Genomic DNA, 25657 nt, shown 5'->3' with positions numbered 1-25657 from the left:
GAACCATGAGACAACGATACCCGGTCTCCCCTATTCTTGCATAGATGCATAGGCACAAAAAAGTATTTTAATAGAGGCTTGTCTATTATATCATTCATGTTATTAATTAGTATAAACCAATTATATCAAGTGTTTTATGTTATAAAATGGCGATTCCTATCATACTAAATATCGCACTCTTTCGCAGGCGATACAAAATCACAACAATGCATTCCGCTCTTGGGATGTGAGATACAATATGTATGCAGGTTTAATTAATTTTTAAACGAGTGTAGACTGTATTCTGAGTTTTAGAGTTGAAAACTTTAAAGGGTGAATGGGTTAATTTAAATAAGTACACATTATATTTAAGTGAAAAAATTTAATTTTAATTACATATAAAAACTTACACTTTTAAAACTAATTTACAATCAATTTTCGTGCATTATATTTTTCTACAGAAAGTAATGTAACACAGCGAAACATTAGGAGATTATAAAACAAATAATCATTTACAGAAAAAAAACTATTATATCTCTGTTTACAAATTTGAATTGCAGTTTGTGGCAATGAAATAGTGCCGGTTGCAAGATATTCTGACATAGAAATATCCATTGCACAAAATACTGCAGTTGCACTAAGACCAGAGCTGCAATGCACAACTATAGGAGGCACACAATTTGAACCAGTTTTAACAGGCAGTTCTTTTTTAACTCCTCTGTACGTGAGTTTTACATCAAATAAAAAGTTGAAGAAGTCAACTACACCATCGACACTGCAGAAATCTAACCAATCTATACAAGCAAAATGTATCACTTCAAGGGGTTCTTTACCTCCATCACTTACATTGAGTATCGTTACATTGTAATTCGGGTAAGCCATCACTTTAACGGTTTTAATTTTAAAGTTTTTAACACATTTCACACCTCCTTCACAAATGTCCCAATACTCGCAACACTCTTTGTCACTATTTTCACTCAGCATGACGATGATCCGTGTCCTGTGCATCATGATGATCCTCCAGAAGTCAACAGCAGATTTCCCCAAAGGATTCTGGGTGCAGATGAATTTTCTTTGCTGTCTCCAACCGTTGACATAACTTGCATTGATGTAATCTCCTGAGTTGTCTTCTGTGGGTAGAATTACTCTGCTGTGCTCGTAGCACATCATGTATCCTTCTCTGTTTTCTGAGTGATTATTTTCTCTCCTTCTGCATGCTTCAAAACTGATATCCAAGTTTCTTCCTTCGCACCTGAGTTGTTGATATTCTTTTCTAAGTATTTCGGTGATATTCTTGCGTCTCATTAGCTTTGTAAATTTTTCACGATCAACGGGTGTTGAGTTGCTGCACCCCATTTTTCACTGATAGTTACTATAACTTTTTTAAGAGTCGTAACTAAGTTGGCGCGAACTTTATTTTCGCTTCAGTACGTCAGGTATGTTACAGTGTCCGGTAAGGACTGAACCGCGCTCTAGTGAACATTAACCTTTTATATCATATCGCACCTACACAATCAATTATCAGCTCAATTAGTTGTCTAGACTCCATGAATTGCTAGAAATAAGAACCGATTAGTATCAATTTGCGGTTTGACACATAAATGATTTTATCACTAGACCATGGACTATTACTTAATTGATAATCTGTTACTAAGTTCAATAAACCCAACGGATCATCAAGACCATTTTTTTTTACGTTCCCTGTCCTGACTTAAACTTTTACTGGAGTGATTACCTGATATTCAAAATCATCAAAAATCATAGAGAAACCTGATGCTCCATTCCTAGCGCGAAGCATGCTGATAGAAGGATTAGTATTCTTAGTATTTAAGAAACCATTTCTTAAATACTAAAAAATCTTTTTTAAATGCTAAGAAATTCTTCTATCAGTGCATTACTTACACTGCGCGTCTTTCTTAAAAATGGTTATTTATCAGTGAGAACTTATCCTAGAAAAGTCAGATTGTGTGAACACCCTAGTTACTAGACACCAGTAATGTATATCCACATCAGAACCAACTGAACTATAGTACTTAGACAGAGCATGTAGACTAATTACTTAACCTAGGGCTTGGTCATCTGATGTCTTGTAACACGAATTGTGATAAGGGAGACCGGGTACTATTATCACAGCGATCATGACAGACGAACGGAATGCGAACATTGATCGGCATCGAAGATGATCGGCATCGAGACAACCATACCCGGTCTCCCCTACATCTATATAAATATAAAGTAATCATTAATTATTGGGATCTGATGTGCGGTAGAGAGATCTTAAAAAATGAAATTATTAAAAAAAAACAAGTTTCCGCTTATTGTGTTATGATACCTATATTTACATAGATATGATGTATTGTTTCTCGAATTTCTATGTAATTTAGAGTTTCTTATATAAGAAAAAAATTGTGCCACTCATTCGCAAAGGACTTAAATTTTTATACGCCCTTTTGGCTTTCAAAATTTTTGCTTTAAACTAAGTCTGCAAAACGACAGGTAATAAAAAAAAATAATGCACCCCCTTGGCTTCAGGAAACTCCCGAATGCCAAAAGCGCGTAAAACGATATAAGTCCTTGAGGAATTAATAACGCGATATGATAATTAGAACCAATTAACAAGACCATAAAGTTAAACAACCATACCATAGCAAATCTGAATCAGGTAAATTACCAGAATCTACCCTGAATTATGGTATTTTACTGCAAAATGCGGTTTGCGATAGTTCAGTATAGCAACGCTAAACCGTGGATAGTCCAAACATTAGATTTGTGCCGTTGTCATGGCATTAGACTGAACACATTAGTGGAATTGTCAAATAGGCAACCTGTGACGCGTGACACATGATACCCAACAAGACAGGCCCCAGACGACAGGCCATTAACTAATTGATCAACTAGAACAGCCTTGGTGGGCTAAAACAAATTAACACTAATCTATTCCCACTTAGGTCTATATATTTACTAAAATCATTTTAAATAATCTACTAGCAGTAAATGACTGCATAGTATTACCGCACTGATAAACCGTAAGAACGCTTATTTGAATATAAATTAAGACCCAGTACCCGATCAGGGAACTAGTACCCGATCACTCAGGTAATTGTATATCTATATTTACTTATTTTGACTAAGTATAGATACACAAACACATGGAGTAATCAAGTACTAGTTTCCTAATCGGGTACTAGGTCTTTTACCTTAACTATTTTTATTTACGACTTTTAAAACGTTTTGATAGAGCATGACATTGTATGAACCTATATACAAGCATATACAAACACATACAAACATATATGAATATATAATGAACCAAATATGAATCAATGCTGTTCGGTTATAACTACATCACATTGTTCATATACATTAATGTCAATATATAGCTACTTGTTTAGTGAAGTCATAAATTTGGAACAAAAACGACTAGTGAAAAGCGCGAATTATCCTTTAATTAGGCGCAAATATTTAGATGCGCATGCATGGTAAATTAATTTTAAGCTATATTATAATCCCCTTAGATGATTACAAAAAAAATCTATTTGTGAAAACAAGTTAAAAAGTACTTTAACTGGAAATATCTTTCGACTCGAAACGGCCTCCAACTCGGAATTTCTTCCAACTCTAAATTTTCTCCAACTCGAAATATTTAAACTCAACAAAACTTCGTAATTATAAAAAAATGCATTAATTAATAATCGAAATTATTTATGTTTTCGGCGGAAGCCTATCCAAAAAAGGTATACCCAGAGCCGGCAACTCATATTCAAATTTGCTCCAACCTTACTAATGAGTCTGAATTATTCTAACGTACTAATTTTACTTTACTAATACTATAATTACAATCAAAACATGTATTTAATTGTAATTGTAATTGCTTTTTAAATTGCGGACAGAAATAATTCATGATCTATAAGAAATAAAAACGTAAATGCATTCAATCAAATTTGAAAACAAAAAAGTTAATTATAAAAACATTATTATAGTAGTAAAAAAGGGGAGTATACATATATATATATATATATATATATATATATATATATATATATATATATATATATATATATATATATATATATATATATATATACATATATATATATATTCCTCTTCATCACTTTACTAATAAAAAGTATTGAAAGAAAAAATTTTTTAAAAGAATATTATTATAGTAGTAAAAAGGGGGAGTATATATATATATATATATATATATATATATATATATATATATATATATATACATATATATATATATTCCTCTTCATCACTTTACTAATAAAAAGTATTCAAAAAAAATTTTTTTTAAGTGTAAAGTTTTTCATTTCAATGCACCTATGACTCAATAATCAAACATTCGTAACAGAAATTCATAACTAATGATATTATATATTCTTAATACACTTTTTCGTGCGTCATATATGAGACATAATTAATAACTACTAATAATACGACACTGTAGTAGTGATATAATTTTTTCATACAGTAAAGTACCGCATATCCGAACTCAATTTATTTATCTATTCAATTATCTACGCTATCAAATATTATCCACGATCGTTTTTTTTATACACTTCCTCATAGCTTATCTGCAAAGATTTCGTGACAATTTGTCTATAGATTGACTGTTAATTATCTAAAACCGTTTCGGATACGCGGTAAGTTATATTCAATTTCAAGCCTCTTGAAAAAGACCGTCGCGCTGCCAGTCAGTTTAAATTTCCCGGGCACTTTGACAGTTACATAATCATAATAATAGCAGTAAAAAGAGGTTGGGTTTCGTGTTATTGTTTACACACGTGACATAAAATAACTCGATATCTATAAATTCATCACAAAATTATTAGTTATTATACAATTGATAGATATATTTATAAAATGAACCAATGAACTCAGTACCCGGACCATCAACATGCAACCAAACATTCAATAATTTAAATGTCAAACAAAAAGGGATTCCGAACCACGTGCTAGAAAAATTAGCCGAAGATTTTAAAAAAGAGCAAAAATGTAAAACAATTTTTTTACCTGACAATTTTTGGTCGTAAATTCAAATAAACAGAAATAAAAAATACTTGATTGCTTTGTAATTATTAACCATCAGTTTCAGATTCATCACTCCTGAGTCTTTATTCAGCATTCGGTGATGTCTTTGACAGAGCACTAAATTTATATGAGTCTAGCAAAATAAGTAAAATAGTAGCCGTTGATTCAAATGCTCACGGTGTTTGGAAAGAAATAGATGCCGGCAGATGGTTGATTGAAGTACAAGGATTCTCTGGAGAAGCTTACATTTTATTTCCTAACATAAATTACTGTCAATGTCCAGCATTCAAGTACTAATTTATCATTATTTTATTTTTGAATCTTATATGGTAACAAAATAATTTTAAATACCTCAATACATTTATTTATTGACTTCTAGGTACCAGGTACTAAGAGATCAGTCTGATCGAACATGCAAACACGTGCTGGCTGCTTGGTTGGCAAGTCTTGAGTCAGATAAAATAATTGAAAAACAGATAACTCGGGAGCAATTTAAAAGTTTGTTACTGTACCAAGTTTTGGAGAGACAGTAAAATGATGTCAACACTAGATAATTATAAATTCGTTGCCAAATTGGGAAACCTCAAGACACTAGTCCAGTTATTGCGATCAATTAATTTTAAGGAGGTGACTAATTAGCTATTGCCCTGATTAAAAATTTCAATTGGAAGTCAGATTTAAATCGAAACTAATCGAATTCAATTGGAATTTTTAATTAGGGAGACATAATAAGTAATTATCAAATAAAACTTTACAGTGGGCTACCTGTTGCTGTTCAGAAAATGGTGTAAAAGTAACCGTCGAAGACAGCAAATGTCTCCAAGGGATCGCTTACATTCCGAAGATAATATTCCAGGACTACAATCTCACTGAAGACGTGATATTTAAAATAAATCTCACTGTTCTAGTTGAGTGTCTTGGGATGTTTTGGAGCAGCATTTCAGCTCAAGGAGTCTCTGTTATGCTCCAGCTCATGTACAAAGTAAATAATTATTTTACAATTATTATTCTATTTAAATATAATCATTTATTCCAACTCCAGGATGTGGGTCATCCGGTATCTGTGTTAATTGAAGAAGATGGCATTCTAACAGACTGTTCGCTAAAAACTCTCGAGCCAGATGATCTTATAGACTTCAATATAGAGCCGAGCAACGTTCTCAATAAAGTTATTTTGAACACCGAAATATTACGTGACATCTGGAGTGAATTGGATCCCACAACTGATGTAGTGGCGGTAATAAATAATTTTAAAAATAAACGATGATAAAATTAAATAATGAAAATTTTTTTTTCCAGCTGCTACTTTCTCCAGATGCTCCGTATTTTAGGATAAGCACCAGCGGTATTGCAGGTGAATGCCACATCGAAATACCCCACGACACTGATTCCATTGAAAATTTTCAATGCAAAGCAGAGGCCACTTTCTGCTATCAATACTCGTCAATAAAACCAGCAATGAAAGCACTCAGTTGCGCAAATAAAGTATCAATAAAAACTGATAACAGAGGGCTATTGGTATTTCAATTCATGATTAAAACTGATGATGGTCATTTGAGTTACATCGAGTACTATGTAAATTATTTATTACCATTAATTACTTTTTATTTTGTTCATTTATTTAAAATATCTGTATATATTTTACAGCTGTCGCCTGTTTTTGATGCTGATGAATAGGCACGAGATTTTTGCCTTATTTTTTAAATGAGTAGTTCAAATTTTTGATATTGCGGGAAAAATATCGGTCTTGTTAAAAAAGTTTTCGAACAAAAGTTGTAGGAAATTTAATTTTCTAAAAAAAATGTCTCTTATGATTTTTTTATACGATAAATATTTTCACCGTAATTTAAAAATTAAGATTTATAATGAATGATTCAAAATTTGATTAATTATGAAAATCTTAATTTTGAAATTACGGCTTTCTTATTAGTCCTACAAAAAAATTATAAAAGACATTTTTTTTAGAAAATTAAATTTCCTACAACTTTTGTTTGAAAACTTTTGTCATAAGACCAATATTTTCCCCGTAATGTAAAAAATTTCACACCGCTAATTATTAATTATTTTAAAATTAACGCAAAAATCCTGGCCCTACTGATGAATGAAAAACATCAAGAGTTTGTTTAGTTTTTTTAGGAGCAATAAAATAAAAATAAGACAAATTATTTATCAAGATCTTAATGTATTCAGACTAGAAGATACTGTACATTAATTGGATATTTATTTAAATTAATTATATCTCGCTTCAGCATTACAGAACACATAACGATGGAATCATTTGTTACAACTCAGCGACTATGACAATATCAAGCTCGGGCCCACTGGCCATTAACTCTCCTTTTATTAATTAATTATTTTTTTATTTTTGTTAATTACTTTGCACTTTATATGATTAATATCGATTGATCCTCCGTGTAATTAACTAGTAAATGACAATTGTACGTTAATGTTTAATAATTTAATAATTATTTAAGTTACTCTTAGGCATAACAAGAACTATCAAAAGATAAGTTATTTACGATGAGAGTGTGATATGTTCTTGCTACAATTAATTCGTCACAGAGTACGTATTACGTTAGCAAACAATAATAATAACAAAATATTTTTTTCTATATAGATTTAAGTTTATAATTCATTTTTTTATTTTGTTACCTTCAATAGACGTTATATTAATTTAAGTAATATATATAAATAAAAATAATCATTTATCCATTTTTATTGTTATTTTTTTTTAAATTACACTATTTTATTAAGTCTGGATCAAAATATATATTTTTTTTTTTCGTAATATTTATCGACACATACAAATATACATATTTCAGTCAATCTTGTTTATTATTTTTATTTATTATTTATATGTATGAGCTTTAAGCTTAAAAAATTACGAGACTTCATTTATTATTATTATTATTTTTCATATATTCCACTATATAACACATTAATATACATTTATATATCTAGGCCATGATATACTAAATAATTAAAAAAAAAAAAATTAACTTTTTTAAAAAATATATCAGGTAGAAAATAAACATAACAATTTATACAACGAAAATTAAAAAACTTGAGACATTTTTACACAGAATTAATAAAAAAAAATTATTATTATTTTCGTTAATTAAAAAAGACAAATAATTAGTAATAATAATTAATGACGTATCTGTGACTCAAATTTTAATTTAAAAAAATATATATGTATGTATATATATTTATTAAGTACTTAAAAATTTAATTGGCCCATTCGTCTGTTCACTGAGAATTTTCATTTAAATTTAAATTATTAAAAATGACTTATGCAGCATTGAAAAAAAAATTTATTTACGGTTTAAAATATTAAGAGTATTTGTTCTTTTTCAGGACTCAACAAATTATTGTGACATTACCAGTCTCTTGGTTTTGTTATTTTTCGTGGCAAATAATAACTAATTATAGTAATAATAGATTTAAATTAATTAGCTATGGCTTTTCGATTATAGTACAATTATTTATAATTATTTAAGGACATTCCCAGACAGATTCAAATAAATTATAATTGCGTCATTACTGGGTAAGTGCATAATATTATTTTTCTACTTAACGTTTTCTATTAAGGCCATTCTCAAACAGTACCCCCTATTTTTTGAAAATTTTCAATGACTTTCAACTGTCATAAGCGTATCAAATTTTTATCAATTAATTAAAAAAAAATTGAAGCATTAATTAAAAAAAGGACAACGTAGTCGTAATTTCGCCGATATATAAATTTAAAAAAAAAATTATTTACACTTGATATCAATTAGGAGTTAAACAAAATATTAAATAAATTTCAGTAAAATCGTCATGTCAATTTTATCATTCGAATTTTTAAATTTTGTTGGCTAAAATTTATTCAACAAATTTCGTTTAACTCCCACTTGATATCAATTGTAAGTAATTTTTTTCAAAATTCTATATCTCAACAAAATTACGACTACGTTGTCCTTTTTTCAATTAAGGTTTTAATTTTTTTTTAATTAATTAATAAAATTTTAATACGGTTGACAGTTGAGTCATTGCATATTTTTAAAAAGTGGGGGGCAATGTCTGAGAATGCCCTTAAAAGTTTAAAATTTTCGCGCGATCACGAATACGCCGAAGCGTAAGACTTTTTCTCACTACGCGGGTATTTTTTTACGATGCTCTAACGCGGATTCTGAAGGATGAAGGGCTAATTAATCAAATTTTAATACGATTATGACAGAGGAAAGTCATTCAAAATTTTTGAAAAGTGGAAGGGGACACTGTCTGAATATGCCCTTAAACAAATAAAAAAAATTTGAATTACATTCAAACATAAAAAAATATAATAATAAAAATAAAAAATAACATATTGAAAATATATATGATCTATACACATTAATATAAATTGATTAATAAGCAGGAGGCAGTCTTAATTCGGAGCAATGTCGTTCAATAATGTATAATGATTTGTATAATTGATTGATTAAAAACCAAGCGGGCAATAAATATTTCGTTCACATAAAAAGCTGCCGCGAAATTGAAAAAAAAAGTATAGTATGTACAATTTAAATGATTCGTAAAACTATTATTCTGGATTTAATCTCCATCTCTTTTTGTCACCACATTAAATGATGAAAATATATAAATATATATATGTATATAATTTCTGTAATTCCAAGCGTCATTGAGTAACATGATTATTTTAAAATTTCATTATTCTTTTGGCTTTTTCAAAATATGCTTTCAAAGATTATGTATTCAACAGTTTAAATATTGAGCTGAGGCTTGAATGCAGTCGAAAAAAATATCGTACGCGCATTCGATTTGGGAAGCGGCAGTCTTACAGGAAAAGTATTTAAATAAAAAACCATTTACCGCGACTTTTAACTTCAATCGTATACAGCGAAGTTTCATTGAGCTTCAAGTTTTTACCTTAATAAATTTACCAGTTTTTAAATTACACCAACATTTATATTCATATCGATAAATCCATATCCACAAAATATAGCTTGAGAATATAGACATTAGAAATTTTAAAAACTCAGTCATTGGATCCGACCGAGTGAATTGATTTAAGACTTTTTTTTATAAGCTATTAATGCAAAAGGTTTTTTTTCGAGTAGTAATAATATTTATTCAGGTGGACTGACCAAACGGTATCCCGAGGGCAAAGTGCTGCGAATCCAACGTCAGAGAAAACTGTAGGCGTTTTGTACAGCTCTATTGCTTGAGGATGCTGAGGTCGATGCTTGTTGATCCACACTGTTATTAACATTGTGCTGCTGCTGCTCGAGTCTTTCCAAAGACTCAACTCTTGTCCTTATGGATCCGCCATATGTCTGGACCTTAAATCATTTATCAATAAATAAATATAAATTCAAACAGACGATAAAATAAAATATTTACATACTTAAATATCACTCTATTCTACTCATCGTAAATTAAAAATAAAATTTAGATGCGATATTATTATTATATGAGTTTTTTTATAGTGTGTGAAAGCGAGCCCCTCACCCACGGTCAAATAAGTCAGTCATATATTAAATGACAAATAGAATACTTGATTTTTCTTTATACTGCAGATATAAGGCATAGAATGGGGATGAATTTAAACTGGTTGGTTTAAACTGTCAATTTCGTGTGGCATTCACCAGTTGACTGGATTGACAGGAAGCATTTAACATTTTGTAATGTCAATTATTGTGTTAAATCCACCAATCAAATATGGGGCATCGCTTTTAGCGTATTATCTACTCACTGTCTGTTGATCAGACTTGAGACTGTGGGAGTCGGCCGCTCGCGCTCACTCAAGAGGTGTGAGACTTCCGCTGCTGACTCTTACTTCTCTTGACTCCGGTACAGCCAAAGGTCTCCTCTCCAGAGCTGGGTTTTGTTGTTGTGCATTTGTATTAATTACTGGATGTGATGATAATGGACGTAATGCGTGATTAGCAACAACAAATTCTGTCAGCATAACGTCCGCAGTTCCGCCTGACTCCAGAGGTATTGCATTCTGACGAAAATGATCCAGCATGTCAAGTATCGCGGGAAAACACAGATGTTGGACGCGACAGTGACCCTGATCATTTAGTGTCATTCTCAAGTGCTGTGTAAATAAATTTATTGTCATTATTTTAAGATTAACTTTGACAAGTAAACCTCATTGCTCTATACAAAGTAATTAAAGTATAAATAAGAAAAAAAGGATAAAAAACCTTAGCTCTTCCTTGAAAATTAAATGTTAATACAAATTCTCCTTTTCTCGTCTCACTTTGTCGCACTAGAAAAACACCATGACCATTTGCTGCATTATGCAAGACAAGTTGTGCTGCGTCTGATCGTGGTAATGTACCATGAAACCATGGATATTCTCTTAAACTAACAGCCAAGTCTGGTTCCCCTTCATTACCACTCACTAAAAATATCATTTTTTGAGTAACAATAATAATAAAATAAATGTTAATTTATTTTTTGTTAAATAAACTGTACATACTTTGTTCGATTTCTTGCTGAGATGAGCACAGCTCGAGATTACTATTGCTGCGGGTTCGAAGTCTAGGAGGCAATTCTGGTGGATGAGCCAGATCATTACCGTGATCGTATCCCGCTCGTGAGGTTTTACTTGCGGAATTGGCTCTTACACGATCACCATCTTGTCCTGAAGCAGAACCATGGCCCAGACCATCACCCGCTGAATCATTTGTCGTTGAATTTAAAAACGCCGAACGCATGCAGTATTTAATGGTAGCTAACCACGATCTCATGTCCGCAGAATCGTGTGCTTCGATAACAAATTCAGCATTTTGGGTTTTCAATACAAATGTATTTTCATGGTCTGGCATTTCCAAAGCCGTTGTTTCCCGTGCTTCTGTTATAGCCGAACAAAATACCCCACCACGTGGTTTTACAGCTTTCGGGGGTGAATAAAACTCCAGCATGTAACCGCCAATGGCCTTTATAAGCGCCAAGCGTGACTTTTCCCATTTTTGTGTCCCGTCCGAATTTTCTCCCATCAACGTATTGACGACACCCTCTTTCCTGCACTCGACAACTATTTTTGACAGCTTCGACTTTGTATGTTTGTCTTTTCTGCTCTCACTGTGTGACAGTTCAACTTCATCACTCTGCTGTTTATGAAAAAACCCCCGGCCTTTTTTGAATCCCTTGAAGGAGAGACGTCGAAAAAATGGTTTATGTACAGGTTTTGGTGACACAACCTCGCCATCGCGGTCTGAGTAATCACTAAATTCTTCATTTGATGATGCTCGTACGGGTGCTCGATTGTTTTGACTAGTGGAGTTGGGTATCACGTGTCGTGTGTCGTGGAATGATGGAGATCTGAAAAACATCATTACCAATTAAAATATATTGTTTTTTTTCCCGTATACGCAAGTAGATGAATAAGTAATAATAATAAAAACGAAAGGAATTTTGTTATTGTGAGCATTGGAGTTGATTGACGTCATAAGCTTAAAAAAAGCGCTCTCATCATCCAGAGTAAGCAAAAAAAAATACATACAATAACAGTGATAATAATAATTGAGGACAGACCTGGCGCTACGTCTGAGGTACTCGTGTTCAAAGTGCTCGCAGAAGGTCTCGACAAATTTACGTAAAAAATCACGATGCGAGAGGGTGGTCCGGGCACTTTCTGGCAAATTCAGGCTGACGTATGTGCAAAACGCCTTGGCGAAATCAGAAGCCGCTGCGCGGGCGTGTCTGTCACAAAATTCAACCCAGTCATCGGTACCCTCAACTGCTCCGACTGCCGCGGCTGAGGAAGACGTGACGACGGTGGTGGCCGCTGACGAGGCGTTGTAAACATTCATGCCGTCCGGCAAATAACTTATTTGTGTTTATCTAATATTACTTACAATATTATTATTATTATTATTAATTATTTTCACTGCCCGATAACAACCCAGTACAGTTAAATTTTATGGATGATAATTATAACTGGGTTTGGAAAACCACAAGCGGGATCACTTGTTCGCTCCACTGTACGACTACTTCATCTGTGAATTAGTAAACCACCACGGACACATTGTTGGGAATTTAAATATACTTATCTCAGACACATAAATTCCACACGTATTTGTCGTATACGATATAAATATAATATATAACTTGAGAGGTTGATAGCGAGCATCAAGATCAAGCACAATAAAGTACTTTGGTACTACAACGCCAACTTGCGCCAACTATTCAGCGTCCAATCGGACTGCACCTGTTCAGTGTTCACGAGGATCAATCACTGGGAGGCGAGGGGGAGAAAACAGAAAACTCAAAGAGTTCTCTCACTGTCTCTCGCTACTCGCAAATCCCAACTCTCTTTTTCTCCTTTCTCTCTCTCTCTTGTTCCCAGTGTGTGGTACCTCTGGTGATAACCTCCCTTTTGGTTGTCTGATGAGCAGCCGAAAATTTGCGCTGCTCTGCTCTCTCACTCACTCGCTACTTCATGATGATCATCTGCGATTGCGTCCGCGGACTACTTTTACTTCTTTTTTACCAACCCCATTAAATGATGGCGCTGTCATTTCTTATTTTATTTTTTATAAATACAAATTCTGTCAACTGAAGTAAATATTTCTAGTTTTTTTTTATTTTCATCACTTTTATTTTATTTCTTCAGTGATATTAATAAAAATCGAATTTATTTTTTTTTTAATTTCATAATTTTTCCCGCGCTTTTTTATATTTTCAGAAGGTAATGTAGATGAGATATATATATATATATATATATACATATATGAGTCAAAAATTTTTTAGTGTGTGAGTTCAGTAAACGTTTTTTTATCGCAAGTGTCCGCACGTGCTTTTTAAAATTATAAGTCATTAATTTTTAAAAAAGAAACAAATTATGAAAGAGATAAGTAAGTAGCAAGTGATTATTAATTCAAATATTTGAATTTTAATTGTAAAATTTCCGATTGTTGAGTTTCAATAGTAGCTTAAAATTGTAAACAAAAAATTACAATGACTAACAAAGATTTCCTTTGTTCTGTTTGTCAACTAGTGGAAAGAGATCGGGACATGATGTTCCCGGAAGAAATATGGGAGGAAATATTTAAAAGAATAGACGACGTTGATGATTTGATAAAACTTCAATCTGTTTGTTTGAATTTTAATAAATGGATCCAAAGAATATTGGATCGTGATATTTACTGGAAGAAATACTGTCAGGATATTCCAGACGAGTGTGGGTACGCGATTTTAAATAAAGTATTCCCGGATTTAGTGCACAAAGTTGATGTTCCTTGGCAAGATGTCGTTGATAATTACGGGTGGCGTAAAATTTACATGTCTCGGAAGAAATGGAACTCGTGTTTGAAACGCAAACCGTTTATCGATTCTGTTAAAAATTTTCCCACATTTTCAAAATACGAATGCATCACATGCACAGCTGTCTGGGGTAATAATAATATTTATATCATTTAAATCATATAAATTATTGATATTTTATTTATTTTCAGATGATATTTTGGCTGTGGCTACCAGCGAAGGACTGATATATTTTTCCAGAACTTATAAACCAGATAAAGTTTTTTTTCAAGCCGATCACAAAGAACACGTTCATCAAATTAAATTCTGGTATACTGGTAAGTATTTGTTTGATATAAAATAAATTTAATATTTTATAAAATTTACTACCAATTTTATTTTAGATAATCAATTGATTGCTGTTACATCCTCGATATATGAAAGAATAAAGTACTGGAATGTGACAGAAAAAAAAGAAATAGACACTAATAATTGTTACAGAGGTACTATTATCAGGTAAATCATACACGTTATCAGTATTTTAAATATATATGACTAATTAAAAACAACTTTATTCAACAGCATCAACCAAAATGGCTGTTACTTGGCGTACAATAATTATTTAATACTGACAAAGTATTCCGATGCGAATGAATCAATAATTCCTCATGTAATAGCTTCGAGTGATTTTGATGATAATGAAGATATTATTGCAACTTATTCTCCAAATAAATTTGTAATTATCTTTTATTTATTTTCTTCACAATTTTTTAAAATGTTTATATAAGTATTAGGGGTGCGCGAATCGTGTTCGAATCGAATAATACGTTAATTGTTAAATTAGTTTTATTTTTTCAAATTACTTGATTCGAATCGAGACAAATCTCATCAGCTTTCAAATATTCAATGGAAAGTTTAGTTTTTTAAAGTAATTATTTCGTAGATTCGTGTCAGCTCTATTTACTTCAGACAAATTTGAATTATTAGAAAAAAAAATTAAAAATTTAAGTCGTTAAAAATAAAATTTTTGAATTATTCGTTGATTTTCAAATCATTTAAAACTTTACGAATTATTCGATTCGAAATTTGAACTCACCCCTAATAAATATAACACTCCTAGTATTTATTAAATATAAATGAATCATTTTTAGATCATAATGTTGACGATAAATAATTCCGTTATTGGTAGACATGTAGTGTACACTCCAACGAACAAATACGAAGTTGATGATTTAAACATTTCGTTGAACTTAGACCTGGAGAATAAAGTCACGCAAAAGTTTTATGTACTATCCATTGATGTTGTGATTGGTTTATGTGGTAAGTAATTGTAATCACGAAATATAATAATAATTATATTTAATAATAAATTATATTACTAGGACACATGCTGGCTGTCAGTGTCGATGATAAACCTTGGAAAGTTTACAACATTTTTAAACAGCTGCTATGCGTTGTTACTGCGATTGCGTGCCATGCCAATATTTTAATTTTGGGCTACGATTCAGGTAATTTTTTTTTTTATTTTAATTTACGTTAATTTGCGTACAGAAAATTTAATCGATATTTTATTGTTGTAGGATTTATTCATATATTTCGTCTTAAAAATCTTAAAGATCTAATAGACTTTGATTTTACAACCGAGGATTGTAAGAAAATAAAAGTTGATCGTGACCCCATAATTTCATTGGAGGTCACTGACATTCAAGATGAACAATTCGTTATCGCTAGTACTGATAAAAACCTCCACGTTATTAGATTTTTTAATTCAACTGCCAATTAACTGATTCTTCCAAAAATTTATAGTTTAATTTTATTTAATTTTAATCAGTACTACCAAAGCATGATAATTTATTTTTTTTTCTTAATTACAATTTTAATCTTCGAATTTTAGTCGATTAATATTAGCAATAAATTAAATTGATTAATTATCAATTATTTTATTAATAAATTTCTAAGTGATTTAAAATATCAGATTAATTATTTAAACTTTTGTATTGAAGTTATCAAATTTTTGAAAAATTTGAAATTAATAATTATTAAATAAACGTTATTTTAAAAATTACAATTTTGTTTATTCCGATCTTATTTAATTAATGATAAATATTTTAATGTTCAATTGAATGAGTATAAATATAGCGGACGTAAGACAATTGATAAATTTGAAATAAATAAATTAATTGAAATAATAAAATTAAAAAAAATGCGCATACAGATTTTGAATTTATCTAAAAATGCATTTTTTTATTTTTAGTCTGCTTAAATTTTTTCTAGAATTTAAAAAATTCACAATTGTCTGCTACATTCACATCCATTCAATTGACAAGTAAGTGATGATTTAGAATTTAAATATCCCGGCATTAAAGAGTAGATTGTTATCAACAAGCGATACAACAGTAAAAATTTTGACAGTCCATCTATGAGCGTTTTTGTAAACTAATTGAAATTACCGCCCACGCAAAAAATCGACACTGCATGCATAAGAATGATATCGTGGTCATGTCATGTCATAAGTAATAAATGATTATGAATAAAAAGAGAAGCAAGATTGTTATACATATCGTTTACGTAAATTCTCTCAGTAATATAAAATGACAGTCTTTAAATGAATTATTGTGTAATATACAAAGCAAACTGTCTATATGTAAATTTAAAAAATTATATATAAATGTACATTTGATATCTAAATTATATCAGAGAAAATGATTACTGATGAAAAGTTATTTTTTACAAAAACAGTTCAACATTTGGCAAGATCATTAGCTGCTATAAAACCAACACCATGGGAAAAGGTATTTATTTATGAGTGTCAATACAGCAGGCATCAGACAGTTTACTAATTTGAATAATGGAATTTTTAAAAATGATTTTTTAATTAACTTAATAATTTTTATTACCCGAGCAGCACAGATACAACTTTAAGATGTCTGTTAAAAGGACAAGAAAAATTTTATTTTATCTCAAAGCCGTGTTCTTAAATAAATAAGACGTCCAGATTTCGCTCCTAGGAGTCAGAAAATTTGTAGTCTTCTTTTTCCGGTCATTTAAATTAAAAACTTAATTGACAATTATTTTTAATTTACTTTTTGTCCTTGTGTCAAGTCTTTGATACAGATATTTTTTCGGTGACATAAAATTCTATTCGCTTATCAACGTTTTGGTGCCTTATCGATATGTAAAAAAAGCAGCCTAAAAACTGCCATCTTATAGATGTCAGAAAGTCAATTGCGTTACTTGGGTACTTAAATTTTATTTAGATTTATTTCAAAATCTAAAAAATTGCCAATTATCAGCTGCACTTACCCTCATAATCATTTATTTTATTATATATTTTTCAAAGCAATAAAAATATCTGATAAGTAATCCAGTGATTTATTTAAAATTTTAAAAATAACTCACTTGAGTCACTTACGTCATAGTTACTTATAAAAATTTTTTGCAAGTAACAATAATTATAGCTGATTATATAGTAGACTTCTAGTAACATGAATTTCAATGAATAATTTTAAAAAATAATTATTTTAATAAAACAGGTGAACCGGCTATTCAAATTATGTCCTCAAGAATCAGCTCAAGGTATATTCCGGATCGACCAACGTGGACAGGACGCAGTGATAGCTCTCGGTATATATTTTTTGGAATCCGGATTGCAACACAGAGATCGGATTTTGCCTTATCTACTTCGTCTGTTGCGTGGGTTACCTAAAATAGTATGTCTCGACGAAATAAGAGTGACTCCTGGTGAAAGAATACCAGTAACTGAAAGGTTCAGTTTTTGTTTGAACACATTGTTGAGCGACGTCGCTGCCAGATGCGATCCAGTTTGCGAGGAGATAATATCAAATCAAGTCGAACTACTTGCGGCTCTGACAAATCTTATCCGTGGATGCAAAGAGCAAAATGGATCAAGAGGAATGCAAGCTAAAGTATCACTCTGCAAATGTCTCGTACCGATTTTGATAGGATTGGCGCGGGCAATGGGCCGATTTGCGTGTGTCGATCCTCCATTACTGTGTCGTATATTTCCACCCCGCGGTTTACCAACAAAAGTATCCGGCAATGAATCACCGCCTAATAAACGCCACTTGAGTTTTACTAATTTTCGTCCTATCATACCGCGTTCCTTGAGCGGAAATTTGAATTCACACTTGAGTATCGACAATGCGCAAGTTGCGTTATCTATTCCGGATGACTATCAAGCTGGCAAAAGACCGTCACTGCAAACTTATACGTCAGTGCCGTATGATCCATCAACTTATTTTTTCACTCGCTATGGATCCAGCTTCAATCAATTTCCCCAAATGCGGTGCAATGAAAGCCCTGAAAAACGCACTGGGTTATTATTTGGTATTGTTCATTTACAAAGTGTCCTAGCACTTGCCAAAAAACTTTTGACTAAAGATACATTGGATTTTCTTGACGAAGAAGCACAACAGGTTTCATTTTTACTCAACAATCAATTATGAAAAATTTTCAAACTAAAATTAATAACTTTTTTTATTAACCAACAGGTCTATCATTCTGCACAAGTACAAATATTTCCTTATCGTTCATTCAGCGAGACAATGAATCTGGTGATGGTCGCTCTTTTACGTGAACTTTTGCAAAACCAACGTGATTTACCCGCTCCCTTTACTAAAGACGTCCAGGAATTCGTCAAAGGACTCTTTCTGTCAGGACAAACTGAATTGCAGTCTCGTCAGCACGATGCCAGTGAACGCGAAGACTTCGATACTAATTTTCGAATTGTCAATCGATTCAAAGTAAATGTTATGGCCAACTCTGCCTGCGTTGATTTACTAGTTTGGGCTATTGGTGATGAAACCGGTAAGTTAATTTTCAAAAATAATTATATATCATAATAATAATTTTTAAAAATAATCAACCGAGTATTTTTAAACAATTTTTCAGTGTTTATTCAAAAAATTATTTAATTAAATGACATTGTCCAATTCAGGTTTACGTCGTTTGTCTAAATATTTATGTGGAAAAAAAAATCAATTGTATTTTTTACAGCTAATGGAGAGTATGATTTGAGCGCGCTGTACGCAGACCTAGGTTCCATGCTGATTGGCGAGGGTATCAAATATTGTCCCTGTTTTCAAAATCGCGCATGAATTTTTCTATAATTTAATTTTTTCTTATCTCAGTACATACATACTTGCTTTAAAAACAAGATTACTATGAATACAAATATATATAAATATATATCAGTTTGATTGCAATAAATAATAACAATATTTGTGTCTTTAAAATTTTCTTATGGTGTAGTCTGCGTGCTGTGTAATTAATCCAACTAATCTAAAATTGATTGAATATTTGAACTACTTGTACTTTTATCTAATAATTATTTTATTATCACATTAATAAGAAAGTTATTTATTTTATTTAAATAGGCGCGGATAGTCTTTGCAGCCGGCTGACGGAAAAAATAAATTCAAACCATGGGCCAACATTAGTATTAGCACACATGCCGTTGCTGATGGTGTGTCTCGAGGGTCTTGGAAAATTGGCCCAGAAATTTCCAAACATCGCAATCACGTCGACGTACAATCTCCGTGATTTTTTGATGAACCCATCCCCGATTCTTGTTAAATTACACGTCCAACTCAGCGAAAAACAGGCTAAAGACAATCAATTTCGAGCATTAGTTCAGGGAAAAGAATTAGAAGACTTGAAGCTCACGATATCACCATCACAAGCAGCCTTTGAAAAACTACGAGACGCTGCTATTGGTAATTTATGCATCGCCTTGGAAGCTGCACAGCTGGTCTACCCGAATTGTGTACCTGCGTTAGTCAGCAGTGCATCAACTCGACTGTGTAGTCTTGAAAAAAGTGACAGCTCTGAGCGGCTGACAAATCAACTAGTCGCTGAAAATATTATGATAATGCTTGGTCATGTTGCTGTCGCCCTAAAGGACACTCCTAAAACAACCAGCAGCATTTTGTCATTCTTTGAGCAGAGTTTTTGCCGCGACCCCAGTTCTCTGGACAGTCTGATTGTCGACCAGCTTGGCTGCATGATAATAGCCAAGTGTGAAGCCCGAAGTGAAATAATGAAAATGTTTTCAGTATCACTGGAGTCCAGTTGTGCGGCGTTCGCTACAAACGTCGATCGTAAACAGTATCGACATGTCACCGGTGCTGTTACAAATGCACTGGCAAATATAGCAGCAAATTTACAGGGTGAAGATGAGCTAGACAAACTCTTGCGTCGTCTGCTACAATTATTTGTGTCAATGGGTCTGGAGGGTAAACGGCAGAGTGATAAAATGACGACAAACACAACAGCACTGACGACAACAACATCCGTCAGTACAATGAGCAAAGACACAAGTGTTGCTGGTAATCTGGGAGCGCTTATTCCCGTGATAGCGATACTTGTTCGTAGATTACCACCAATAAGACAACCAGATCCACGTGTTTTGAAATTATTTAAAGATTTTTGGTTGTACTGTGTTGTGTTTGGTTTTGTACCAGTGGAGCCAAGTTCCGCAAGAATATGGCCAACAGAATGGTACGAAGGCGTAAAAGAAATTTCAATAAAGTCACCATATTTAATTGCTAAAACAAATGCTAAATTAGAAATGCGTGAATTACAATATACATCTGCTGTACGTAATGAAAGTGTATCAATAAGTGAGCTTCAAGATTTACGTAATCAGATTTTACGAATGAGCATAAGATCAAGTGATGTTGCGGCTTATGTTGCTAAGATGCAATTCGCCCAAATAACGCATCTATTGTCCGTTTATTGGGTCGAAACATTGAGAGTTGGCAATAGTCCGGATCCAAGTTTACAACCGATAATGGAATATTTGAGTGATTCTGATTTACAAAAAGATAAAAGCGGTATGTGGCATTGCATTTGCAGTGTTGGTGATTCAGTATTTGCTAAATTTAAAGATGTGATGCAAAAAAAACCAAAGGATGAAAGACGCGAACGTGAACTTGAAAATCATGCGCAATTTCTTCTAGTCAATTTTAATCATGTTCATAAACAAATACGACGAGTTGCTGATAAATATTTAAGTGCGCTTGTCGATGTTTTTCCTCATCTTTTGTGGAACTGTCGGGTACTGTGGAGTATGCTGGATATATTGCAAGTCTTGGCTTTTTCACTTCAATTGGATCCTAATGAAGAAACACCAACACTCCATATACCTGGTACTCCTTACAATATACATTTGATGGATACGCTGGAGGCAAGGGCTAAAATAGTTGATGATTTCGCTGCCAGGTGCAAAGAAATAATTCAAGAAGCCATGAAATGGGCACCGCATGCCGTGAGATCACATTTACAGGAGTACATTAATCAAATTCCCTCATCAGGAATGTGGCATCACACAGGACTTGCTCTGGCAACTGATTCAGTACTTGAGTTTATTGATTTAGCGACACCTTCAACTGGTCCGACTAATACCAACTCAATGGACAAAAGACGTGACAACAAAAGTGCCAGCTCTTGGTTATTATCAATGATGTCCAGGCGTTCATGGTACGCTGGTGAAGTAACGGGAATGCTGGCTCTCGCACGTGCAGAATCACCCAGCACTGAAACTGCACCAGATGAAGGCAGAAGTATTGTCATAGATCGTGTTATATCAGCAGTAAAACACACATGTCAAAGTCGAAATGACAATTTACATCAAAGTGCCTTGTGGCGTGCTACTGCTCTTTTAATTTCAATGCCCGGTCTTCATAGACGACTGCTTCACGTTGTTGCTGGTTCACAGATTGAACTATTTACTCATACCGCAATGTCTACTGCTGTTGAATGCTGGCAGTGGCTTTTGACAGCACGACCAGATCTTAAGCTTCGTTTTCTTCAAGAAATGCTGTCAGCTTGGCAGCACACTGTTGACAAAAAAATGGGTTTATTTTCACCGGAAAAAGAAGAAGTTAATCCTCTGGCCGTTTATGAAGGCTGTGAATTAGGACCTAATCCGCCTTACGTTAAACCACACGAAATATGGATAACATTTATTATTGAATTGATTGAAACAGCCAAATATTGTTGTCAAGAAACGGTAGAAATGATTGCAATGCTCCTACATCGTTCATTACCGATGGCTGTTGGTACATCAACCAGTGGATCTGGTTTAAATAGACACATTGCTGCGGTTGGCGCGCGTTTTAAATTACTCTGCTGTGGACTATTGCTTCTCCAAGGCGACACATTACCTAAATCACTGAGTAAAAATGTTTTACGTGAACGAGTTTATTATAATTGCTTAGATTATTTCTGCCGTGAACGTCAGACTCCTACCCAAGAATCCGATCAACTGCGTGAAGACATTGTCACATTGATGCGCTTCTGGCAGGTGATGCATAGCGATAAAAAATATCTGATGATGACCGGAGAAGCAGACTTTGAAATGTTGATTGAACAGCAATCAAGTTTAGCATCAATAGAACCAGCGACACCAATGAACTCACTGGCACCTACCTCACGGGATATGATGAAGCAGCAATCAAACACTTGGATCAATACAGTTCCTCTGTCATCCAGCAGCACTGCACTGGGTAAGCGCAGCAATCGGAGCAAAAGAATACTCCATAGTAATGTAATAGTAAAAGATTACATCAAAAAGCGTAATCTAATTCTGGAATTGCTGGCTGTTGAAATAGAACTATTGGTTGTATGGCACAATCCAGGTGGTAAAGCAGAATTGAATATTCCTGGTGAAGCCTCGATTGCTGAATGGCGAGCTAAGTCAATGAATGAACGCTGGCGAGATTGTACGCGTCTTGCTTGGGACATCAGTCCAGTCTTGGCAGTATTCTTACCCGCTAGGTTAAAAAATTCCGAGACAATAGTGAAAGAAGTCTGTAGACTGGTGCGGCTTAAACCAGTACCTGTTATGCATGTTCCTGAAGCTCTTCAGTATCTCGTTACCACAGATACTCTATTGAATGACGCGCCAGAATTAGTTTACATGCTGACTTGGGCTCGAGTGTCACCAATCCAAGCACTCGCTTATTTTTCACGTCAGTTCCCTCATCATCCCATCTCAGCCCAATACGCTGTGCGTGTTCTCGGCAGTTATCCAGCTGATGCAGTCCTATTTTATATTCCTCAATTGGTACAAGCTGTGAGACACGACACCATGGGATACGTTATTGAATTTATAAAGGCTATTGCAAAAAGATCACAAGTGGTAGCCCATCAACTGATATGGAATATGCACACAAATATGTACATGGACGAGGATAAACAAATAAAAGACCCTGATCTTTTTGACATTCTTGATGGATTAGTCAAGTCAATTTTGTCTTCATTGTCGGGACCAGCAAAACAATTTTACGAGCGCGAGTTTGACTTCTTCGAAAAAATAACAAATATATCTGGAGAAATTAGACCGTATCCAAAGGGACCGGAAAGACGGGAAGCTTGTTTGAAAGCTCTTCGTAAAATATCCGTTCAACCTGGATGCTATCTTCCCTCAAATCCTGAAGCTATGGTTATTGACATTGATTACAACAGCGGTAACCCTATGCAGAGGTACGTTTTATTTATTTTATTGTTGTAAATTTATATTAAAATTTATGTTACATTCTGGGGGAATGTTAGTTCGTTTAATTTTATTAGGTAATTAAATAAAAATTAAATATTGCCCAGATGGACATCATTGGAGTCGATAGACTCCCGTGATGTAACTGTTCGACTCTCAGTTTTTTAAATTTTACTTCGTAGGTTTTAAATTAATTTGAATATATTTTTAAATGAAACATTAAATTTGAACTCAGTCAGTCACCGGGCGGAGCTCCGGTGCCTTAGATATCGTCGGCTGACTGTTCTGCATCCGCAGATCCAGTACAAAAAAATTATAAAATTATAAAACGTCCAACGTCGCTCTAGCAAACGTCGTCGAGGCCCGGGTCTCATCCTCGTTATGAGTTTAGACTACGAGCCACGACGGTGCTCGCAGAAATCGCTTATCTTTAGTTACTCTGTTGAAGAATTTTTCTTCATCAGTGACCAAAGTTTTATTATGTATAATTTTTTAAAAATTACAACGTGACATTCAAAATTTATATTTTCAGCGCTGCAAAAGCACCTTTCTTAGCGCGATTCCGAGTCCAGCGTTATGGAATAAAAGAGCTGGAGAATATTGCAATGGCAGTATCAGCCAACGCCAAAGTAGAAACCAAATGTGCAGGATTAGAAACATGGCAAGCAGCGATATTTAAAGTTGGTGATGACGTACGACAAGATATGCTGGCTCTCCAAGTTATCAGTATATGCAAAAACATATTCCAAAAAGTTGGATTGAATTTATTTCTCTTTCCTTATCGAGTTGTCGCCACAGCTCCTGGGGTATGTACTAATATTAATTATAATAATAATAACAATTAAATAGTATAAATAAATTTCTAATAATCCAATATTATTTAATGACAGTGTGGTGTAATAGAGTGCGTACCAAATGCAAAGTCTCGTGACCAGCTGGGACGTACGACAGATTTTGGAATGTACGAGTACTTTTTAGCGAGATACGGGTCAGAAACAAGCAAAGAATTTCAAACAGCTCGTCGGAATTTTATTAAGTCAATGGCTGCCTACAGCGTGATAACTTATTTACTACAAATAAAAGATCGACACAACGGAAACATTATGCTAGACGACGAAGGCCATATTATTCACATTGACTTCGGATTCATGTTTGAAAGTTCACCTGGCGGGAATCTCGGATTCGAACCTGACATAAAGCTTACTGATGAAATGGTACTTGTTATGGGGGGTAAAATGGAAGCTGCTCCATTCCGCTGGTTCATGGAATTGTGTGTCGAAGCATTTTTGGCCATCAGGTAAAATTCATACCAACTTGTTCTGTAAATAAAAAGAATAATTATTTAATTAATTACATTAATTTATTGTTTTTTTTAGGCCTTACCAAGAAGCTATTATTTCTCTAGTCTCTCTTATGCTGGACACCGGGTTACCTTGCTTCCGTGGTCAAACAATAAAATTATTACGCAGTCGTTTCGCCCCGATGGCTACTGACCGGGAAGCTGCTGTTTTTATGCAGAATGTTATACGCAACAGTTTCCTCAATTTCCGTACCAAGACTTATGACATGATACAGTATTACCAAAATCAAATTCCATATTAAATTATTATTGTGTCTACTGAGTTTTTTTGGTGACAAGCTGTTACTTAATTCATTAATAAATGTATATAATATAAACTCTGTGTGTTATCGCGGCGGGAAACGTGATTTATATTTTAAATTAATGGGATATTATAATTATTATTATTAAAATATTTAAATTATTTAATGTGTGACTAATAAAATTAATATTTATTGATAATGTACTTGACATTCCAATTATGAGTGAATTATTTTTATGTAATTGCATTTCATTTTAAAATTACTCTGGATGTAAAATTTTTT

At 33.1% G+C, this 25657-nt stretch overlaps 6 protein-coding genes across 8 annotated transcripts; 4 read left to right on the top strand and 2 right to left on the bottom strand.

Moving 5' to 3' along the window:
- Positions 1-384: 384 nt before the first annotated feature.
- On the bottom strand, positions 385-2135 carry LOC130663008 (receptor-type tyrosine-protein phosphatase S-like). Its single transcript, XM_057462028.1, has one exon. It carries the CDS (start codon positions 1333-1335, stop codon positions 400-402), a length of 936 nt encoding a protein of 311 aa, XP_057318011.1. The 5' UTR covers positions 1336-2135; the 3' UTR covers positions 385-399.
- Positions 2136-4856: 2721 nt separating this feature from the next.
- Positions 4857-5549, top strand: LOC130664162 (zinc finger SWIM domain-containing protein 7-like). Its single transcript, XM_057463971.1, has 3 exons — positions 4857-4980; positions 5075-5306; positions 5396-5549. Exons 1-3 carry the CDS (start codon positions 4857-4859, stop codon positions 5547-5549), a joined length of 510 nt encoding a protein of 169 aa, XP_057319954.1.
- On the top strand, positions 5402-7233 carry LOC130678692 (cell cycle checkpoint protein RAD1). Its single transcript, XM_057486088.1, has 5 exons — positions 5402-5643; positions 5774-5998; positions 6059-6253; positions 6316-6591; positions 6664-7233. The coding sequence occupies exons 1-5, from the start codon at positions 5551-5553 to the stop codon at positions 6691-6693; spliced, it is 819 nt and encodes a 272-aa protein (XP_057342071.1). The 5' UTR covers positions 5402-5550; the 3' UTR covers positions 6694-7233.
- Positions 7234-8358: 1125 nt separating this feature from the next.
- On the bottom strand, positions 8359-13482 carry LOC130678690 (SH2B adapter protein 1). Of its 2 annotated transcripts, none has more exons than XM_057486084.1 (5): positions 12547-13482; positions 11489-12333; positions 11211-11410; positions 10838-11101; positions 8359-10340 (listed from the first exon to the last, which is right to left on the bottom strand). In XM_057486084.1, the coding sequence occupies exons 1-5, from the start codon at positions 12822-12824 to the stop codon at positions 10185-10187; spliced, it is 1743 nt and encodes a 580-aa protein (XP_057342067.1). In that variant the 5' UTR covers positions 12825-13482; the 3' UTR covers positions 8359-10184. The 2 variants fall into 2 exon arrangements, with proteins under 2 accessions (XP_057342067.1, XP_057342069.1); XM_057486086.1 differs by having other exon boundaries at positions 10200-10340; positions 10754-11101; positions 12547-13477.
- A 226-nt stretch (positions 13483-13708) lies between these two features.
- Positions 13709-16230, top strand: LOC130678691 (uncharacterized). Its single transcript, XM_057486087.1, has 8 exons — positions 13709-13868; positions 14012-14407; positions 14469-14594; positions 14661-14772; positions 14839-14992; positions 15408-15576; positions 15639-15764; positions 15837-16230. The coding sequence occupies exons 1-8, from the start codon at positions 13856-13858 to the stop codon at positions 16037-16039; spliced, it is 1299 nt and encodes a 432-aa protein (XP_057342070.1). The 5' UTR covers positions 13709-13855; the 3' UTR covers positions 16040-16230.
- A 518-nt stretch (positions 16231-16748) lies between these two features.
- Positions 16749-25375, top strand: LOC130678501 (phosphatidylinositol 4-kinase alpha). Of its 2 annotated transcripts, XM_057485747.1 has the most exons (8): positions 16749-17048; positions 17790-18692; positions 18768-19083; positions 19273-19335; positions 19653-23763; positions 24306-24579; positions 24664-25070; positions 25150-25375. In XM_057485747.1, exons 1-8 carry the CDS (start codon positions 16959-16961, stop codon positions 25373-25375), a joined length of 6390 nt encoding a protein of 2129 aa, XP_057341730.1. In that variant the 5' UTR covers positions 16749-16958. The 2 variants fall into 2 exon arrangements, with proteins under 2 accessions (XP_057341730.1, XP_057341731.1); XM_057485748.1 differs by lacking the exon at positions 19273-19335 and having other exon boundaries at positions 16750-17048.
- Positions 25376-25657: the final 282 nt, after the last annotated feature.

The sequence above is a fragment of the Microplitis mediator genome, chromosome 2, assembly GCF_029852145.1.
Source record: "Microplitis mediator isolate UGA2020A chromosome 2, iyMicMedi2.1, whole genome shotgun sequence".
In the NCBI taxonomy this organism is placed as follows: domain Eukaryota; kingdom Metazoa; phylum Arthropoda; class Insecta; order Hymenoptera; family Braconidae; genus Microplitis; species Microplitis mediator.
The sequence above is the reverse complement of the archived record's forward strand: the minus strand, read 5'-3'. Positions and strand labels throughout refer to the sequence as shown.

Excerpts from the sequence above, each read along its gene's own strand:
- LOC130678690 (XM_057486084.1), bottom strand. The coding sequence starts at position 12,824 with ATGAATGTTTACAACGCCTCGTCAGCGGCCACCACCGTCGTCACGTCT. Across the intron at positions 11,411-11,488 it reads TCAGCAAGAAATCGAACAAA|TGAGTGGTAATGAAGGGGAA; the intron begins GTATGTACAGTT and ends TGATATTTTTAG. Across the intron at positions 10,341-10,837 it reads CTGTACCGGAGTCAAGAGAA|GTCCAGACATATGGCGGATC; the intron begins GTAAGAGTCAGC and ends AAATGATTTAAG.
- LOC130678692 (XM_057486088.1), top strand. The coding sequence starts at position 5,551 with ATGATGTCAACACTAGATAATTATAAATTCGTTGCCAAATTGGGAAAC. Across the intron at positions 5,644-5,773 it reads GATCAATTAATTTTAAGGAG|TGGGCTACCTGTTGCTGTTC; the intron begins GTGACTAATTAG and ends AAAACTTTACAG. Across the intron at positions 6,592-6,663 it reads TGAGTTACATCGAGTACTAT|CTGTCGCCTGTTTTTGATGC; the intron begins GTAAATTATTTA and ends TATATTTTACAG.
- LOC130678501 (XM_057485747.1), top strand. The coding sequence starts at position 16,959 with ATGATTACTGATGAAAAGTTATTTTTTACAAAAACAGTTCAACATTTG. Across the intron at positions 23,764-24,305 it reads AGCGGTAACCCTATGCAGAG|CGCTGCAAAAGCACCTTTCT; the intron begins GTACGTTTTATT and ends TTATATTTTCAG. Across the intron at positions 24,580-24,663 it reads TTGTCGCCACAGCTCCTGGG|TGTGGTGTAATAGAGTGCGT; the intron begins GTATGTACTAAT and ends ATTTAATGACAG.
- LOC130678691 (XM_057486087.1), top strand. Across the intron at positions 14,993-15,407 it reads CTTATTCTCCAAATAAATTT|ATCATAATGTTGACGATAAA; the intron begins GTAATTATCTTT and ends AATCATTTTTAG. Across the intron at positions 15,577-15,638 it reads TGTTGTGATTGGTTTATGTG|GACACATGCTGGCTGTCAGT; the intron begins GTAAGTAATTGT and ends TTATATTACTAG.
- LOC130664162 (XM_057463971.1), top strand. The coding sequence starts at position 4,857 with ATGAACTCAGTACCCGGACCATCAACATGCAACCAAACATTCAATAAT. Across the intron at positions 4,981-5,074 it reads TTTTAAAAAAGAGCAAAAAT|TTTCAGATTCATCACTCCTG; the intron begins GTAAAACAATTT and ends ATTAACCATCAG. Across the intron at positions 5,307-5,395 it reads TGTCAATGTCCAGCATTCAA|GTACCAGGTACTAAGAGATC; the intron begins GTACTAATTTAT and ends ATTGACTTCTAG.
- LOC130663008 (XM_057462028.1), bottom strand. The coding sequence starts at position 1,335 with ATGGGGTGCAGCAACTCAACACCCGTTGATCGTGAAAAATTTACAAAG.